Genomic DNA, 16,265 nt, shown 5'->3' on the forward strand with positions numbered 1-16,265 from the left:
ATTTTGTGGCTTTGGGTTCCTACATTATTTTTAAATCAATAATTTTATGTGAATAAGTTTATTTAAAATATTTTCTCTTCTATTAAATATGTCATTTGAAAAAACAGAAATTAAATAAACAAAAATTTATTAGTTTCCCATAGCACGCAACTGAACTTTGTTAGTAAGCTCAGTAAAATAAAATATTACCTACAAATTTTTTATATATTGCAATATTTTAAAAATAGTAACAACTTTGTTATTTTTTCAGTGATTTTTAAGATAATTTTCGTCTTCTTTATCCTGGATTCAATTATCTTTAAGTGAATTTTTATTTTACATGAAGTTCAAGTCTCCTTAACTCTATTTCGGGCTCCAGTTGTGTGCATAAAATTTACAGTTTGTCATTCAAGTACATATGCAAACAAGTCCAATGAAATTCCTTGTAAATTTGACAATGGTTATGGACAAATTAATATGATATCTTCCTGTCTAATTTGATAAATAAAATAAAAAAATGAGAATGATCATGTTAAAAAGCATAAAGAGTGAAGGTTACCAGAAGCCCAAGAAGAGCACCAGCCATAACCTCAATCTCAGTGTGCCCAACTGATTCCTTCATTAACATACCTTCATGATCACTTTTCTGTTCACATTCCTCTACCACCATTTTCTCCTCACCATCACCAGCCGAAGAAGCTCCTTCTTCACCGACGATTCCCTTCTTCAATTTTGTTGATACTCTGCTGCTGCAACTGGTTACTTCTCCAAACCTATCGTTTGGGCTCAATCTCAAGTCCCAATCATCGAATCGCCTCTTCTCTTTTATAAGCTTGTTTAGTACTTTTGCATGTTTCCCTACTTCCCTCCTTACTCCCTATAAAATTATAGAAATGTTTAGGAATAAGACTCGCCCCAACCCCCCTAGTCTAAGAAACCAAACAGATCTTCCAAAATTGTAGAAAGTTTATGTTTCTTTCTAGACCATGGTTTATTCATTCATACATTCAAGGTGCTTTCCAAATTCTTTCCAAATACAATTACTGGGTATAATAAGCCTTGAACAATACATTAACCCATTCAATAAAATTCCAGTCTTTCACTTTCAATCAAAACCCTATATCTTTTCTTTTTTTGAATAATGTAGCCCATGAGTACATATAGTGAATGAACCATATTCATGTGCAGAGGTGACTAAACCTAATTACAATGAATAAATAGAGCACAGCAGGATGACTGAAAAAGACAATAACAATACCTGGGCATCATACATAATAAGGCAAGCATAGACAACAGCTAAACCAAATATGGAATCTGAGAAACCCCTGCAGGAATCAATATATATATATATATATGAGTGAGATTCATTTCTTACAAATAATTAATACAAAACATACAATTACTGTCCAGGAATTGTTTCATAATCTTAAAGTTTGGATGATTTAAATTAGTTTTATTGTGACAAACCTTTCAAGGCCGATGGAGGTTGCAGTGGCCACGACTGCCTGTCAGCATTAATTTATTGAAAATCATCAACATTGCAGAAAGTTAAGGCGCCAAATGAATCGCATACCGAAGAATGTGTAGAAGGAAATCCTCCAGATTGAAACACAGTTTTCAGATCGAATTTGCTTCTCTTTTTTCCGTATAGAATTGACGAAGCGAAAGGCTTCAACATCTGTCCAATGACGGCGGAGATACTAGCTGCAATCAAGACCTGTAGTAAATACAAATCAATATACGAATCAAATTTCCTCGTCATGTTTTGTTTTTGACCTACCTTGTTGTGTGAGATTTCAACTATTTCATTGATGCCGCTGTTGGAGCAGACGATTCTTGAAGAATAACCAGAATTGACAACAGTTCTACAGTTGAGTTCAGTCCCGACTGGATTGCGAGAACCTAATCTACAGATATAGGAGGAGGAGGAGAGTGAAGAACAAGAAAAGCTTGAAAAATGGAGCGGCGACGACCACGACATATCTCGGTCTCTTCTCTTCATAATCTTTCGGTTCAAAATAGATATAATTTGTCTGCCGCTAGAATTTTTTTTATTTTTATTATAAATATTTTTTTATAATTCACCATATACAAATTATTTTTTAAAATAATTATTTAAATTATAAAATAGGATAACAAATACATAGTTCCTAACGGAAAATTTGCCTGAAAAATGCTTTTATTTAAAAAATTGAATGGCATGCGGATGCGAGCCATTATAAAGGCATTGTCAATTTTTCACGTAGCATCCGGTTGCGAAACAAAGATAATTTAATAAAATATATATATATATATATATAAAATGTCACTGCATTTTATTTTATGGAAACATCTCTAAACCATCTCATCAATTTATATTTTAACTTGGTTAGGTTTTTATTATTAAAATATTTTAAATAAAGTTGTGAATGAAGTGGAGGTACGACAACAGAAGTACGAAGATAAGGAGGGGAGATTTTTTACTTTATATCTATGTGTTTTCGGGAATTCCAATGTTTTTATATAGTATATATATATATAATATAATATATTAAAAATTTATATTATTATAAAAAAATATTAAATTTTTTTAAAAATTATAAAAATAAATATATTGATAATATTATATAATTAAGTGTTTATTAATATTTACAAAATAGAGAATATTCTGTCCCAATTAACTGATCAAATCATTATTATTTTTATTTAATTATAAAAAAAGAATTATAAATTAAGACTATCAATAAATCAATAATTAATATATTATTTGGTTTGGTTTGGAATATTTTTAGGAAGTTCTTACTGGAAAATTAATTTTAAGAATAAAAAATATTAATAAACAGTTAAATTAATTTGTAAATTTACATATAGTTTAAATAATAAGTAAAGAGTTGACTGTTAATAGATATGATCATGGAAAGAAAATTGGAAATGCTTCTACATTCCATGCCTAGTGTCACGGGCTTGGTATTTTCTCCAACGAACCGTGCGGCACTAGTTATTATCTTCGTAAGATCAATAACTAGTCAACCTTTCTCAATGTAACACTTGAATAAACACAAGAACTTTTAGAGAAAGAAAGTAATTATATTGATAAAATACTTTATACTTTACAAAGGGATACCTCAAAGGTATTTATAGTGTTAATCTCAACTACTACATTAATTACCCAACTACCTCATTAATGGTGTGCTAGCCAACCACCACAATAATGAGTTACTATCCAACTACCACCCTAATAACCACCACTACATTAAATGACTCACAAGGCATTCTAGCTTTCTAGAATGTTCTTTGGGTTGAGCCTTCATGGGTGATTAAGCCTCTTGGGTTAGCTGGTCAAGGAATCCATGACATTCTCCCTCACTCAATCTGGCGACGTCCTCGTCGCGTCCTCTTTATAGCTATGAATGACGTCTTTGAAGTTCCATAGTACTAATTCGTGTTGCCAACTGGCTTCACTTTCCGGTAGTCCCTTCCACTTCACAAAGTATTCGACATAACTTGGGTGGGTACCCCTCCTCGGTATGACCCGATGTGCCAATATCTCTTCGGCTTCTTTTTCGGGTACGGTAGTGATTGACGTGGGAGCTCGTTTTGATTCACCTCTACTTGGATCTTCTTTATCTTCATGATAAGGTTTTAGTAAACTTACGTGGAATACGGGGTGCATTTCCAGATGCGTCGGTAATTTTAAGCGATAGGCCAGCTTTCCAATCCGTTTCTCCACGATGAAAGGGCCTTCATACCGCCTCACCAGTCCCTTGTGAACTTGCGAAAAGCGTCTCCCTTGGTGGAGGAGGAGTTTTACCATCACTTGGTCTCCTTCTTCGAACTCCAAGTGCCTTCTCTTCTTGTCCGCCCATTTCTTCATTTTTTTGGCGGCCTTGGCGAGGTGGGCTCGTACTATGTCAGCTTCCTCATGCCATCCTTTGGCGAACTTAAAGGCCGTAGGACTTGGGCCTTTGTATCCCATCGCCAAAGTGTGTGGAGTTAAAGGTTGTTGACCTGTAGCTATCTCAAAGGGGCTTCCCCCTATTGATTCACTTTTTTGCAGATTGTATGAAAATTGGGCTATGTCAAGCAACTTTGTCCAGTCTTTTTGGTTGGCACTGACGTAGTGCCTTAAGAACAACTCAAGTAAGGCGTTCACCCTTTCTGTTTGTCCGTCGGTTTGCGGGTGAAAGCTAGTTGAGAAGTTGAGTTCGGATCCCATAAGCTTGAACAACTCCATCCAAAATCTTCCAGTGAAGCGAGTATCTCGGTCGCTCACAATGGATTTTGGAATGCCCCAATATTTCATCACATACTTGAAAAATGATCGAGCTGCATCTTCAGCCGTGAACTTTGTCGTCATGGGGATGAACACTCCGTACTTGCTAAATCGATCCACCACAACCATTATGTTGCTACACCCATCAGACTTGGGTAGGCAAGTGATGAAGTCCATGGAAATGCTTTCCCAAGGTCTCTCCGGGGTTGGCAATGGCTCTAGCAATCCCGCAGTCTTGTGTTGATCCACCTTATCTTGTTGACATACAAGACACGTTTTAACATAGACTTCAATGTCGTCTCTCATCTGAGGCCAATAATACCCACGTTCTACTAGCGCCAATGTACGATGTGTTCCTGGATGTCCAGCCCATCTTGAGTCGTGACACTCCTTTAGAATGGCTTTCCTTAATCCTTCCCACCTTGGTACATAGATTCTATCTCCTTTTGTAATGAGTATTCCATCTCTTATCCAAAATTGGCGAGTCTTCCCTTTCTCTGTCAATTCTTTCAAACTCTTGGCTTGTGGGTCGTGCTCAATTCCTTCCTTGATTTGATCTACCAAAGGAAAATTAGCACTTGTGATGGCGGCTAACTCTGCCTTCCTACTCAGGGCGTCTGCTACCAAGTTGGCTTTTCCCGGTTTATACTCCATAATGAAGTCGAACTCTGCGAGGAAAGCTTGCCACCTTGCTTGTTTTGGAGTCAACTTCTTTTGAGTGAGGAAATAGCTTGTTGCCACATTGTCGGTCTTCACGACGAACTTAGCCCCCAACAAGTAGTGTCTCCATGTTCGCAAGCAATGGACAACCGCAGTCATCTCCTTTTCTTGGACGGTGTACCGACGTTCCGCATCATTGAGCTTGCGACTCTCATAGGCGACGGGGTGTCCCTCTTGCATCAACACTCCACCAAGGGCGAAATCTGAGGCATCTATGTGGATTTCATAAGCCATGGTGTGGTTTGGTAGTACCAACACAGGTTCCTCCATCACTGCCTGTTTCAGCTTCTCAAATGCCTCGTTGCATCTCGTATCCCAATTCCACGACTTATTCTTTTTTAATAGGTCCGTTAATGGGGATGCGATCGATGAATACCCCTTTATAAACTTTCGATAGTAATTGATAAGGCCGAGGAAAGATCGCAGCTCAGTAACCTTCCTCGGTGGTTTCCATTCTTCAATGGCTCGCACCTTGGCCTTGTCCATCCGGAGTTGGCCCCTTCCCATGATATGCCCCAAGAACATCACTTCCGGCCTTGCGAATTCACACTTCTCCTTCTTGACGAACAACTCATTTTCCCTCAGTACTTGGAAAACTTGTTGTAGGTGTTGTAGGTGATCCTCCAATGTTCTGCTATATATAACAATATCGTCTAGGTACACCACAACGAACTTGTCCAGGAAGGGTTGGAAGACTCGATTCATCAAGGTACAGAATGTAGCAGGAGCATTCGTCAAACCAAAAGGCATAACTAAGAACTCGAAAGATCCATACCTCGTAACACATGCGGTTTTGGGCTCGTCTCCCTCCGCTATTCTTACTTGGTAGTATTCCGACCGTAGATCCAACTTTGTGAACCACTTTGCATCACCAAGTTGGTCGAACAAGTCAACAATCAACGGGATAGGGTACTTGTTCTTTATCGTCAACTTGTTGAGAGCTCGGTAATCAATACACATTCGAAGCGACCCATCCTGCTTCTTTTGGAAAAGTATCGGTGCTCCGTAAGGTGCTTTGGACGGCTTGATATAGCCCGCGTCCAACAGCTCCTTTAATTGTTTCCTCAACTCCTCCAATTCGGGAGGTGCCATGCGATATGGGACTACTGCTGGTGGTTTAGTACCTTCGACTAACTCTATTTTGTGATCCACCTCTCTCTTCGGAGGGAGTTTCTTTGGCAACTCAGCGGGCATTACATCTTGAAACCTTTCTAGAACCTTCGTGACTTCTAGAGGTGTCTTCTCTTGGGACACGCTTTTCTCATCTTCCTTCAGGCTAACAAGGAATGTTGGACAAGCTTTCTTCATGCCTTTTGAGAGTTGCATGGCAGAAAGCTGTTTAGCTTCTATCTTGCCTTCCATTGTTAAAGGAATCATGCAAGTATTGCCTTACTCTAAAATACACATAGTATTTGCAAAAGGGAGTGGGAAAGCATTTACCTTGTCTAGAAACTCAATGCCAAGGACCATTTTGTGATCGTCCATGTCAACAATGGAAAAATCTAAGACTCCAATCCATTCTCCCAAGTTGACCCTTACATCACGAGCAACGCCATATGTCGCACTTGGTGCCGAATTGACCGCTTTCAGCCACCCTTTCTCTTTAGTGTAATCGATCCCCAATCTTCCCGCCTCTTTTGCCTCTAGGAAGTTATTGTTGGCTCCCGTGTCCAATAAAGCTTTAACCGTGTGGGTTCCCACTTTCGTTTCTACGAACAATCGTCCTTTCTTCGCGGACTTTGGTTCTTCAAACTTGGCTTTAATAGAACTGAGGAGATGTAGCGACCCCAATCGCGCCTCTTCATGAAGGCGTTCCTGCTCCTCCAATAATGCGGATAGTTTGTTTTTCGTGGGGCATTCTCTTGCTTTATGTGGTCCCTCGCAAAAGAAGCATTTTATCTGGGGTCTCTCTCCACTTTTCTCCTCCTGATCTCCACTATTGGGTTTGGTGATCTTAGATGGAGCTTCCTTGTTGTGGAAACGATCTCTACCGTTCTTCCCCTTGTCGCTCCTATCGTGGGTCGATTTTGTATTGTCTTGTCTTCGCATTTCAACTAGAGATTCAGCCACGGCAATGGCAGTGTTTAGATCTTGGACGCCACGCCGTTCTAACTCTAGTTTAGCCCAAATTTGTAGACCATCGGTGAAGGCAAACAAAGCTTCTTCGTCTGAGTAGTTGGGGATCTCAAGGAGAGTGGCAATGAATTCCTTAACGTACTCCTTGATACTCCCCCTATGTGAGAGCCGCCGCAACTTGGCTCTTGCTTATCGAATAGCATTTTCAGGATAAAACTGCCTCTTGAGTTCTTCCTTGAATTCGATCCAAGTGTTAATAAAACACGTACCTCTTTCTATGTCGCTACTCCTTCGCCTCCACCATAACATTGCGGTGTCTTTCAAGTAGGTCGTGGCAGTATCTATCTTCCTCGCCTCTTCTATTAGACCGAGTGCTTTGAAGTACTGGTTCAGACCCCATAAGAAATTATCAATCTCTTTCGCAATCCTCTCGCCTAAATACGTTTTAGGCTTTGGAACATCTATCCTTGTCGGATTGGGGACTCCAACAGGCGCACGTCCGCACTCTTGCGCAACCGCCTTTTTGAGTAACGCCACATCCTCTTCGGTGGCTTGTAGTTTAGATGACATTACCTCGAGTTTCTCGGTCAAGGTATTGATTTCACCAATGAGGGTTTGCTCCATGATCTGAGCCTGCTCTTGACATTTTGACAAGCCCTCGTTTAAGGCACCTTGCAATCCTTCCCGGAGCTCGTCTCTCTCTTTCTCAAGCTCGGCAATGCGTTCCTCTAGGTCCCCAAAATTATCTTGTCCATACGCCATTGTGAGTTCTACCTTCTCCAGCCTGGCGATAATGTCAACGATAGCATCCCTTGATCTCTCTTTCTTTGATAGTTTTGGATCCTCCCGTTTGAACTTTGCGGGAGATCCTACCATCTTCTCCAGTCCCGTGGGGAAGATTCTTTACTTCATCCACGACCTTTGAACTTTCATCCGATCTCTTCGTCATTTCGGCTCTGATACCAATTGTCACGGGCTTGGTCTTTTCTCCAACGAACCGTGCGGCACTAGTTATTATCTTCGTAAGATCAATAACTAGTCAACCTTTCTCAATGTAACACTTGAATAAACACAAGAACTTTTAGAGAGAGAAAGTAATTATATTGATAAAATACTTGATGCTTTACAAATGTATACATCAAAGGTATTTATAGTGTTAATCTCAACTACTACATTAATTACCCAACTACCTTATTAATGGTGTGCTAGCCAACCACCACAATAATGAGTTACTATCCAACTACCACCCTAATAACCACCACTACATTAAATGACTCACAAGGCATTCTAGTTTTCTAGAATGTTCTTTGGGTTGGGCCTTCATGGGTGATTAAGCCTCTTGGGTTAGCTGGTCAAGGGATCCATGACACTAGTCAGACTAGGTTCGGAAACAGGTCCGAGTTCAGGTGTGGAAATTACCCGTGCCCCGCCCTAGGCCTTCGGAAGACGGACCATTTCCCGCCTTTTCTTTGATCGGTATATAAAATCTCATCAGACGGATTTTCCTTCTATCGGTTAAATCAGATTATGGCTTCTTCTTCCTCCTCAAGAACCCTAATTGATCTTTTTCAACCTGCTAAGCGTTTGAAAAGACTCCCTTCTCCTCCATCCCCTTCTTCAACTCCAAATCTGATCTCGACGACTGCGGCGGGATCATCCTCCAAATCTTCTCCTCTCCGCGTTTCCTCCTCACTTACTAATGATTTTTCCGGCGCCGGCGGTGATGATGCTTCGATCTCTCTATCCTCCCCGAGCTTGACAGGCGAGGAACAAGCGAAGATCGAGTTCAACAAATTGCAGGCGAATTCAAGGAGAAATCTCAAAATCTGTTTGGATAGAGTTGCAACGATATCCAAAGGTCTAATCTCCTCCCATCCGTTTCTATCTGTTATATAACATTGAAGTGTCATTTTCATTTGAGACTGATTTAATGTTTCTGTAATGCAGAAGGAGATAGTAAGGGTCTTATCGACTTGGAAAAACTTCTGGTGGAGGAGACCTGGTTGGGCATGAACATTCTCGATGGAGAGTTTCATAAACCTTATGCCAAAGAACTATACAGGTATCTGCAGAATGAATTATACGGAAGCAAAGGAAAAGGAGGAGGATCTGGGAAGCCAATCTATCCACCTTTACACTTGATCTTCAATGCCCTAAACACTACCCCTTTTCACAGAGTTAAGGCTGTCATTATTGGTCAGGTTAGAAAAAAAAAACATTTATCTTTGTTGTAGAACTGAATACACACCAAGTCCCTCTTGTGTGATGTATAGATTTTCATTTGGTTTCAGGACCCATACCATGGACCTGGTCAGGCAATGGGACTTTCTTTCTCTGTACCGAAAGGTGTTAAAATTCCTTCAAGCCTAATGAACATGTATAAGGAACTTAAGCAAGATTTGGGTTGTTCAATTCCATCTCATGGGAATCTTGAAAAATGGGCTATCCAGGTATAACCAATCAAACAAACATTAAATGGAAATTTAGAGCAATTTGTACTCATCTACTTTGTCCCTAATGAAAATGAAAACATTGTAGGGGGTTCTACTGCTCAATTCTGTTCTTACTGGTGAGATAATTCATGTAAATTTTTAATGATCTTTACTCTTGTGTAGAGAAATGTTTGTCTTAGATTTGATGTTTGGTGCAGTTAGGGAACATGAGGCTAATTCTCATGCGAAGAAAGGGTGGGAGCAATTTACTGATGCTGTCATCAAAACAATTTCAGTGAATAAACAAGGAGTTATTTTTCTCCTATGGGGAAACTATGCTCAAGCTAAGTCCAGGTAAATAATATGCCATTTGAACATTCTTCATTCATTCATTCCCTTATGAACTAATAATGATTTCTTCTTTTGATGAATGTTTTGATTCAATCACAGGTTAATCGATGAGACAAGGCATCATATTCTGAAATCAGCGCATCCATCTGGTTTATCCGCACATAGAGGCTTCTTTGGATGCAGGTTAGAAGAATTAAACAACATTTTTAAAAAAATGGTTGAATATGTTATTTAAGATGTGTATATTTGCAGGCATTTTTCACGTACAAACCAACTCCTGGAACAGATGGGAGAGTCTCCCATAGATTGGCAACTTTAACATCTTAGTTTATTAATATATTTTGGATTTTAGCTGTCTAACCTATTTTGTCGAAAATACTTGTTATTCAATTTGAAGTAACCATTTTGGCCCCCAATTATTAGTCAACCATTTGAAGTTCTTTTTTGTAATTACTATACAAGTTAAAGGGTAGTTTACCTTTTCCCGACGAATAATACAGTCCAAAGTCCACGAAAGCTTCAATCTTGCAAGAATCTAGAGACAGAGAGATGGAAATTAGTTTGATTGAGGATATTATTGATCATTTTGGCCATGAACATCCTCTGTGTATAGAGGACTTCGAGAACAAGAAAGAAAGACTCACCTGTAATGGGTGTGGGATAGTCATCGCCGGTCGTGGATACGTTTGCTCTTCCGCCGATTGCGGCGGCGGCTTCAATATTCACGCACTTTGCGCCACTCTCCCCAAAGGACCCAAAATCTTTCCAGAACACCCACAACACCCAGTTCGTCTCCTTTCTTCTTCCCCATACCCCAACTCCCCTGGATTCGTCTGCGATGTCTGCGACAAATCATACCCATCTTCCGGCTTCTTCCTCTACCACTGCGACACCTGCGGATTCGATGTTGACTTAAGATGCGCCGTCTTAAGGATGAATTTCTCCTACCCAGGCCACAGCCGCCACAAGTTACAAGCCCGTCTGTCTCCGGCATCCTCCTTCCCTTGCTCCGCCTGCGACTCAACTCACCAAGAAGAAGCCATCTTCTTCCGATGTTACTCATGTCCGTTCTGGATCCATGAAGCGTGCTTCACCTTGCCGATGATGCCTTTTCTCACTATTAAATCTCATCCTCATCCTTTGACCCTCATCAACAGGATGCAAAGACCCTTGCCTGGTTTCAGATTCGTATGCGCCGTCTGTAATGACTCCATATTTTATCATACGAGCACTGTAACTCAACCCCGTTGGGTTTACGCTTGTCAGAAGTGCTTTTTCCTTGTCCATGTTAAGTGCTTGACCAAGTTAAGGTATGCAGGGATTAGGGAGGGGGTCAATTCTTTTTGATACTTTGGTTTTAAAGAATCGAATGCTTATTCAAAAATATTGATTTGGTTCAGGGAAAGTGAAAAGAACGACCAGATCCAAATCCAAATCCTTGACCAAAAAGGCTTGATTCAATTGCCAGCTCCTGATCGTGAGTCGATCCATCTCTTGATGTCCCAGTTTATCAAACAGATGTGCGAGGAGGAGGAAGAAGACGAACTCCAGCATTTCAGCCATGAGCATCCTTTGTACCTTATTCGGTCACCGGAATCGAACGACGGAAGCTCTGAATTTGGGATTTGCAATGCCTGCGTGCTTCGTATAGCTTCCCCTCCATTCTACGGATGTAATGATTGCGACTTTCGCCTGCACAAATGGTGCGCTAGTTTACCGAAGGAGCTGAACAACCACCAGGCCCATCCGGGGGGGCATACTCTTACACTAATCGGAACTGACAAAGAAGCGAAATGGTTCGGATTCTTCCAGTGTAAAGGCTGCCAACGCGTCGGAAATGGATTTGCTTATAGATGCAATGAATGCGACGATTACATGATTGACGTTAGATGCGCTTCTCTTCCTGAATCGATCATGCATGATGCCCACGATCATCCTTTGACCTTGAAGAACAACCGCACGATTGGAGGATGCATCGGTTGCGGGGATCGGCTCTCCATAACAGTGTTTTGCGACGCTTGTAACCCCGGTGAGCACTCTAGCTTCGACTCTACCTCAATGCTGTCGTACGGTTGCGATACTTGCTTCTTCGGCTTGCACACTCGTTGCGTCTTCTTCCCGGAGAAGCTTATGCACGATTACGACAAACATCCTTTAACCTTAACTAGGAAATTTATTGTTGATATGATGGGAAACGAGATCGGTAACGACGATGTTTACTTTTGTGAGATCTGTTACCGTCCGGTGGAACGGTGGTGGACTTACAGTTGTGAGGATTGCAATCATTTCTACCATACAGGTTGCTTGAGCAGAGAGATTGGTTTATTCACATCGATCAAATATGGCGATTCGTACAGATCTAAACATCACAGTCAGCATCCCGTGGTTTGCGTGAAGGCGATAAACGAGTGGAGTGATCGTTGCGATCAATGTAAGGAAAAGAATTACTGCGGAGGATTTGCATTCGAATGCGGAGAATGCAAGATACTGCTGGATATGCAATGTGCGTACCTGTCTTCGAAGGCGAAACGAGTGGGATTGTCGTGGAACAAGGCGGATAAGAGCTACGAAATTGAGATTTCAACTTATGAAATTGATGAGAAACGTGGGAGATCCAAACGAGAGGAAGGAGAGAGTAGCGTTAAGGTGTCGCCATGGCTGTATGGGTTCATCGTTCCCCCGCCACCTCCTGACATTGATAATTAACAGAGCGAGCAGGGATTGGTTGCTAAAGCCTAAAGGGTTGTTTCAGTTTGTTTGTAACTTAATTTATAATAAAAATGTAATTTGCTTGTAAAATATAATCATAATTAATTAGAGTTTTTTAAAAACAAATAATTATAATTTTTAATTTTATATTTAAAACGGTGACCGACAAATACATTCAACCAATAGTTGAAACCAGCTTAAATAAATAACGATAACTTGTAGAATCTCTTTAAATCATAGTTATGAAACCTGAATGTATAGTTTTTTTAGTATGGTAAAAGCGAAATCAGCTGGTTTAAGTGGAGTTTAAAATGAATGTAAGAGTGAGTTTGTTATAGTGTCTAAAACTAAAAATCAATAATTTAACTACATGAAACTAAAAGAAAAATGATAGAGAGCGCGACTTGAGACAGCGACTGGGAGCGCGATGCCTACGTGGGTAGAAAATAATTAATCGTGAAAATAGAAATATTATATAAACATTTATTTATAAGTAATAAAACTAAAAAAATATTAATAAGTCAATATAAAAAAAATAATAAAAAAAAGAAAAAAGAGGCCATAAAAAATATTTGATAAACAAAGGAATTAAAAAGTCATAAAAATAAAATAATAATAAAAGAGATAAATTCATAATTCAACTAATCATTAATATTAATTAGGGTTTAGGGTTTAGAATTTAGTATTTAGGTTTAGAGTTTAGGATTTAGAGTTTAGGGTTTAAGGTTTAGGGTTTAGAATTTATTTAAACATATTATTAAAATATTTAATGTGAGAATTTGTCGTAAATTATTGATTTATTTTAATCGTTAAACGAGAGATAGTAAATATCAAATAAATTAGTAAAATAATAATGAGAATATGGATAAATGAGATAAATTAATTTGTAGAGATGGAGAGAAAAATTATTTAATAAAAGGATAGAGAAATTAATTAATAAGAAGAGAGATAAAATAATTAATAAAAAAAGAATATTCTACCTGTCAACCCACGTAGCACACCATGTCTCAGAGTCGCGCTCTTTATCATTCCTCAAACTAAAAATAGGTAAACCCAATAAAAACAAAAAAAATTGGAAAAAGAAAACCAAGAAAGTGATATATTTTTTTATAAAAAAATATGATAAACCCGCTGAATTAACCCGGACAGTCGAATTTCTGATCCAACCGGCGAATTGACCGAGTTTAACTAGGTTGATTGCATTTTCAATTTATTCATCCATCGAGCCCGGTTTCACAGCGGTTCACCGAATTTATCAGTCCAACCTACTAGCGAGTTTCAAAATTATGATTTAAAGAGTAAAAGTTTAGAAGTTTCAAATATATTTTTTGATTAAATAAATATATAGAGAAGTAGTTAGGCCTAGGAGGTTGTCTGGTGTAAACCGGTTTGACCGGAAAGGGCGGTGAAAGATATATTGGCCACTCAATTGTTATTTGTTGCTGTTGCTGACACTTCTCTCTCACGTCTTCGAAGAAGGGAATGCCGTTTTCCATCGCCCGTCTTCCTTCTCCAGGTATTTTCTCTCTCTCTCTCTCTCTCTCTCTCTTCTATTCAGGTTCTTCTAGGTTAGGATTCAATTTCGTACTCTGTAATCGATCACTTAGGTTTTTTTAGTTGATTCTATCAGCTTAGGAATGAATGAATAAATTGTATGCTGTTTTTGATTCTCGTCGTCTGCTATTTACTGTTTTTGAAAATTTATCACAGAAAGAATTCTCAAGTGTTTTCGATTTAGTCAGTGTGAGAGAATCAATCAGATTTCTAAACATTAAGCTCATTTCATCGGTGTAAGAACTATAAAGTGACGCGTCTTCATGATTGATATAATTTCAGGACTAAGCCTCATGACAAGTAACAATTGAGAGCATCAAACCGATATTTCCTTTGTGTTATATAACCTTCACTACTTGTTTCTTTGACAAATGCTGCTAGGAATCAACTAGATTCATGTTTTCTTCTTAATTGTTTTAGTATAAAATCTCTGTTCGGTGGTATATATGCAGGACATGACAACAAATATGATTTCAAGTCATTTGCAAACCTGGTCTTTAAGCACCCAGGAACATCTTTTCAGTGGGAAGTTTAATACAGTTCCACGTTATTATGCATATTCATCTCTACTTTCACCAACCAAAGGTCTGGTTTCCAGAGAGTGTCAAAAATACAGATTTGCTAACAGGAAAACAACAAGGAAACATTGGAAAATTGTTCCATCTGCTACAACTGGTGGAGTGGATCCCTCTGATTCAACAAGTGAGGACGATGATGATGATAATGAATCTTCAGACAATGAAATCAAAGATGTATGTCCACACCCTTTTCTAATCATAACAAGCTTTGTTAAGGTTCAGACTATTAACTCTAACTTAATAGTTTTTCATGAAATAGGTCAAAGGTCTTTCTTTATCATATTTGCCTGCAAACAGAGTTTTCAACTTCTTGTTTTCTAGTGAAATAATTTCTTGTTGATTTCAGGTAAATGATGACATTATCAGAAAAAACTTAGAAAGGATGATTGGAAAGGATGATTCCAGTTTTAGTGGGATTGACCTGGCAAATCTTATTAGAAACAAGTATGGGAGATCATATGATGTTCAGCTCATTAAGAAGGTACATACATACATACATACCTTTCTAATGCTCCTGCTGATTTTTACCATAGAAGCTGAAACTATGTTTCTAATTTTAAGAACAAAAATGTATATTTTTTATGACTAGAAGAAATTATATTTGTTTTGCGATTTTCAAATGTGATCGTGATAGTGACAGATTATTTTGCTTGTCTAATTGCAACCAGAATTCTACTTAATACTGATATTCTTATCATGAAACAGGAATTCATGGGAAGAAATCTCCTTGCTATGAATGTTATGTGGAAGTACAGGGAACAGGTATTGAAATTTATCATGGAAGACAAGCTTACAGATATTTCTTCTGTCTTGTTTCATTTAAAATAACATTCCACAAATACATTTATGAACCTAACAGACCCAGACAGTCCCTTAGCTTATGTTGACATAACTTTATATTTGATGATGTGGAATATTGCCCGACAAGATAGAAAGCCACATGTTGTGTAGTCATGTAAAAAAGGACAACAAAAAAACCTTAAACCACAATGAATGTTTTCCAGTTTTTCCATGAAATAACTCTGTTCTGTTGGGGCATTACTGGTAGAGATCATTTCCTTTGACGGAGGAAGAATATATACTGAGGTTAGATGATGTTGCGAATAATTTGAGATGTTGGGGAGCCGTTTCACACATTCGGAACAGTCTAGAAAAGTCAAAAGAGAGGCCTAGGATAGGGAAGGTATTTTATTTTTCTTAATAAATGTGTATGTATGGTAACTTAATTGTTTTGTAATCGGCTTTAAATTTTTTGGTTTTTGGTTTTTGATATCCACAGGCAGTAAGCATTTTCATAGACATGGATGAGTCTGGTGGACGAGCAAAGGAGTGGATCTACAGGTAGGTGAAAAGAAGAGAAGAGATCATCACTAGGAGAAGTCGAACATCGTCCATATGGTTGACATGATAGATGAATACAATGGTTAATTCTTTCTTAGTTCATTCATTGAATTTGGGATGAACATGAAATGCCATTAGTTTGTAGTTCGAAACCACCCAAATATAGTATTATTATTCATTTGATTGGCAATATATACATAGTGGGGCTAATCCCTTCTAGATTTGCTTCCATAAACTGAAGAACCATTGCATGAAATTTTGTGAAGTTGGAAG

General features: G+C 38.7%; 4 protein-coding genes across 4 annotated transcripts; 3 read left to right on the forward strand and 1 right to left on the reverse strand.

Annotated features, from left to right (window-relative positions):
• Positions 1-363: 363 nt before the first annotated feature.
• On the reverse strand, positions 364-1,989 carry LOC124926882 (uncharacterized membrane protein YuiD). Its single transcript, XM_047467199.1, has 5 exons — positions 1,760-1,989; positions 1,553-1,696; positions 1,447-1,484; positions 1,238-1,304; positions 364-856 (listed from the first exon to the last, which is right to left on the reverse strand). The coding sequence occupies exons 1-5, from the start codon at positions 1,979-1,981 to the stop codon at positions 512-514; spliced, it is 816 nt and encodes a 271-aa protein (XP_047323155.1). The 5' UTR covers positions 1,982-1,989; the 3' UTR covers positions 364-511.
• Positions 1,990-8,457: 6,468 nt separating this feature from the next.
• LOC124927070 (uracil-DNA glycosylase, mitochondrial) lies at positions 8,458-10,260 on the forward strand. The gene is made up of 7 exons (XM_047467413.1): positions 8,458-8,885; positions 8,975-9,228; positions 9,319-9,477; positions 9,566-9,596; positions 9,678-9,813; positions 9,910-9,993; positions 10,063-10,260. The coding sequence occupies exons 1-7, from the start codon at positions 8,555-8,557 to the stop codon at positions 10,127-10,129; spliced, it is 1,062 nt and encodes a 353-aa protein (XP_047323369.1). The 5' UTR covers positions 8,458-8,554; the 3' UTR covers positions 10,130-10,260.
• Positions 10,261-10,333: 73 nt separating this feature from the next.
• Positions 10,334-12,641, forward strand: LOC124927069. Its single transcript, XM_047467412.1, has 2 exons — positions 10,334-11,120; positions 11,211-12,641. Exons 1-2 carry the CDS (start codon positions 10,360-10,362, stop codon positions 12,514-12,516), a joined length of 2,067 nt encoding a protein of 688 aa, XP_047323368.1. The 5' UTR covers positions 10,334-10,359; the 3' UTR covers positions 12,517-12,641.
• Positions 12,642-13,912: 1,271 nt separating this feature from the next.
• LOC124926162 lies at positions 13,913-16,213 on the forward strand. The gene is made up of 6 exons (XM_047466341.1): positions 13,913-14,035; positions 14,526-14,825; positions 14,998-15,132; positions 15,357-15,413; positions 15,700-15,834; positions 15,931-16,213. Exons 2-6 carry the CDS (start codon positions 14,529-14,531, stop codon positions 15,994-15,996), a joined length of 690 nt encoding a protein of 229 aa, XP_047322297.1. The 5' UTR covers positions 13,913-14,035; positions 14,526-14,528; the 3' UTR covers positions 15,997-16,213.
• Positions 16,214-16,265: the final 52 nt, after the last annotated feature.

Source organism: Impatiens glandulifera, chromosome 2 (assembly GCF_907164915.1).
Source record: "Impatiens glandulifera chromosome 2, dImpGla2.1, whole genome shotgun sequence".
Taxonomy (NCBI): domain Eukaryota; kingdom Viridiplantae; phylum Streptophyta; class Magnoliopsida; order Ericales; family Balsaminaceae; genus Impatiens; species Impatiens glandulifera.

Coding starts and splice junctions, on each gene's coding strand:
- LOC124927069 (XM_047467412.1), top strand. CDS start 10,360: ATGGAAATTAGTTTGATTGAGGATATTATTGATCATTTTGGCCATGAA. Junction 11,121..11,210: donor AAGTGCTTGACCAAGTTAAG/GTATGCAGGGAT, acceptor GATTTGGTTCAG/GGAAAGTGAAAAGAACGACC.
- LOC124926162 (XM_047466341.1), top strand. CDS start 14,529: ATGACAACAAATATGATTTCAAGTCATTTGCAAACCTGGTCTTTAAGC. Junction 14,826..14,997: donor CAGACAATGAAATCAAAGAT/GTATGTCCACAC, acceptor TGTTGATTTCAG/GTAAATGATGACATTATCAG. Junction 15,835..15,930: donor AGAGGCCTAGGATAGGGAAG/GTATTTTATTTT, acceptor TGATATCCACAG/GCAGTAAGCATTTTCATAGA.
- LOC124926882 (XM_047467199.1), bottom strand. CDS start 1,981: ATGAAGAGAAGAGACCGAGATATGTCGTGGTCGTCGCCGCTCCATTTT. Junction 1,485..1,552: donor TTCCTTCTACACATTCTTCG/GTATGCGATTCA, acceptor TAATGCTGACAG/GCAGTCGTGGCCACTGCAAC. Junction 857..1,237: donor TTATTATGTATGATGCCCAG/GTATTGTTATTG, acceptor ATAATTTTATAG/GGAGTAAGGAGGGAAGTAGG.
- LOC124927070 (XM_047467413.1), top strand. CDS start 8,555: ATGGCTTCTTCTTCCTCCTCAAGAACCCTAATTGATCTTTTTCAACCT. Junction 9,229..9,318: donor AGGCTGTCATTATTGGTCAG/GTTAGAAAAAAA, acceptor ATTTGGTTTCAG/GACCCATACCATGGACCTGG. Junction 9,478..9,565: donor TTGAAAAATGGGCTATCCAG/GTATAACCAATC, acceptor AAAACATTGTAG/GGGGTTCTACTGCTCAATTC.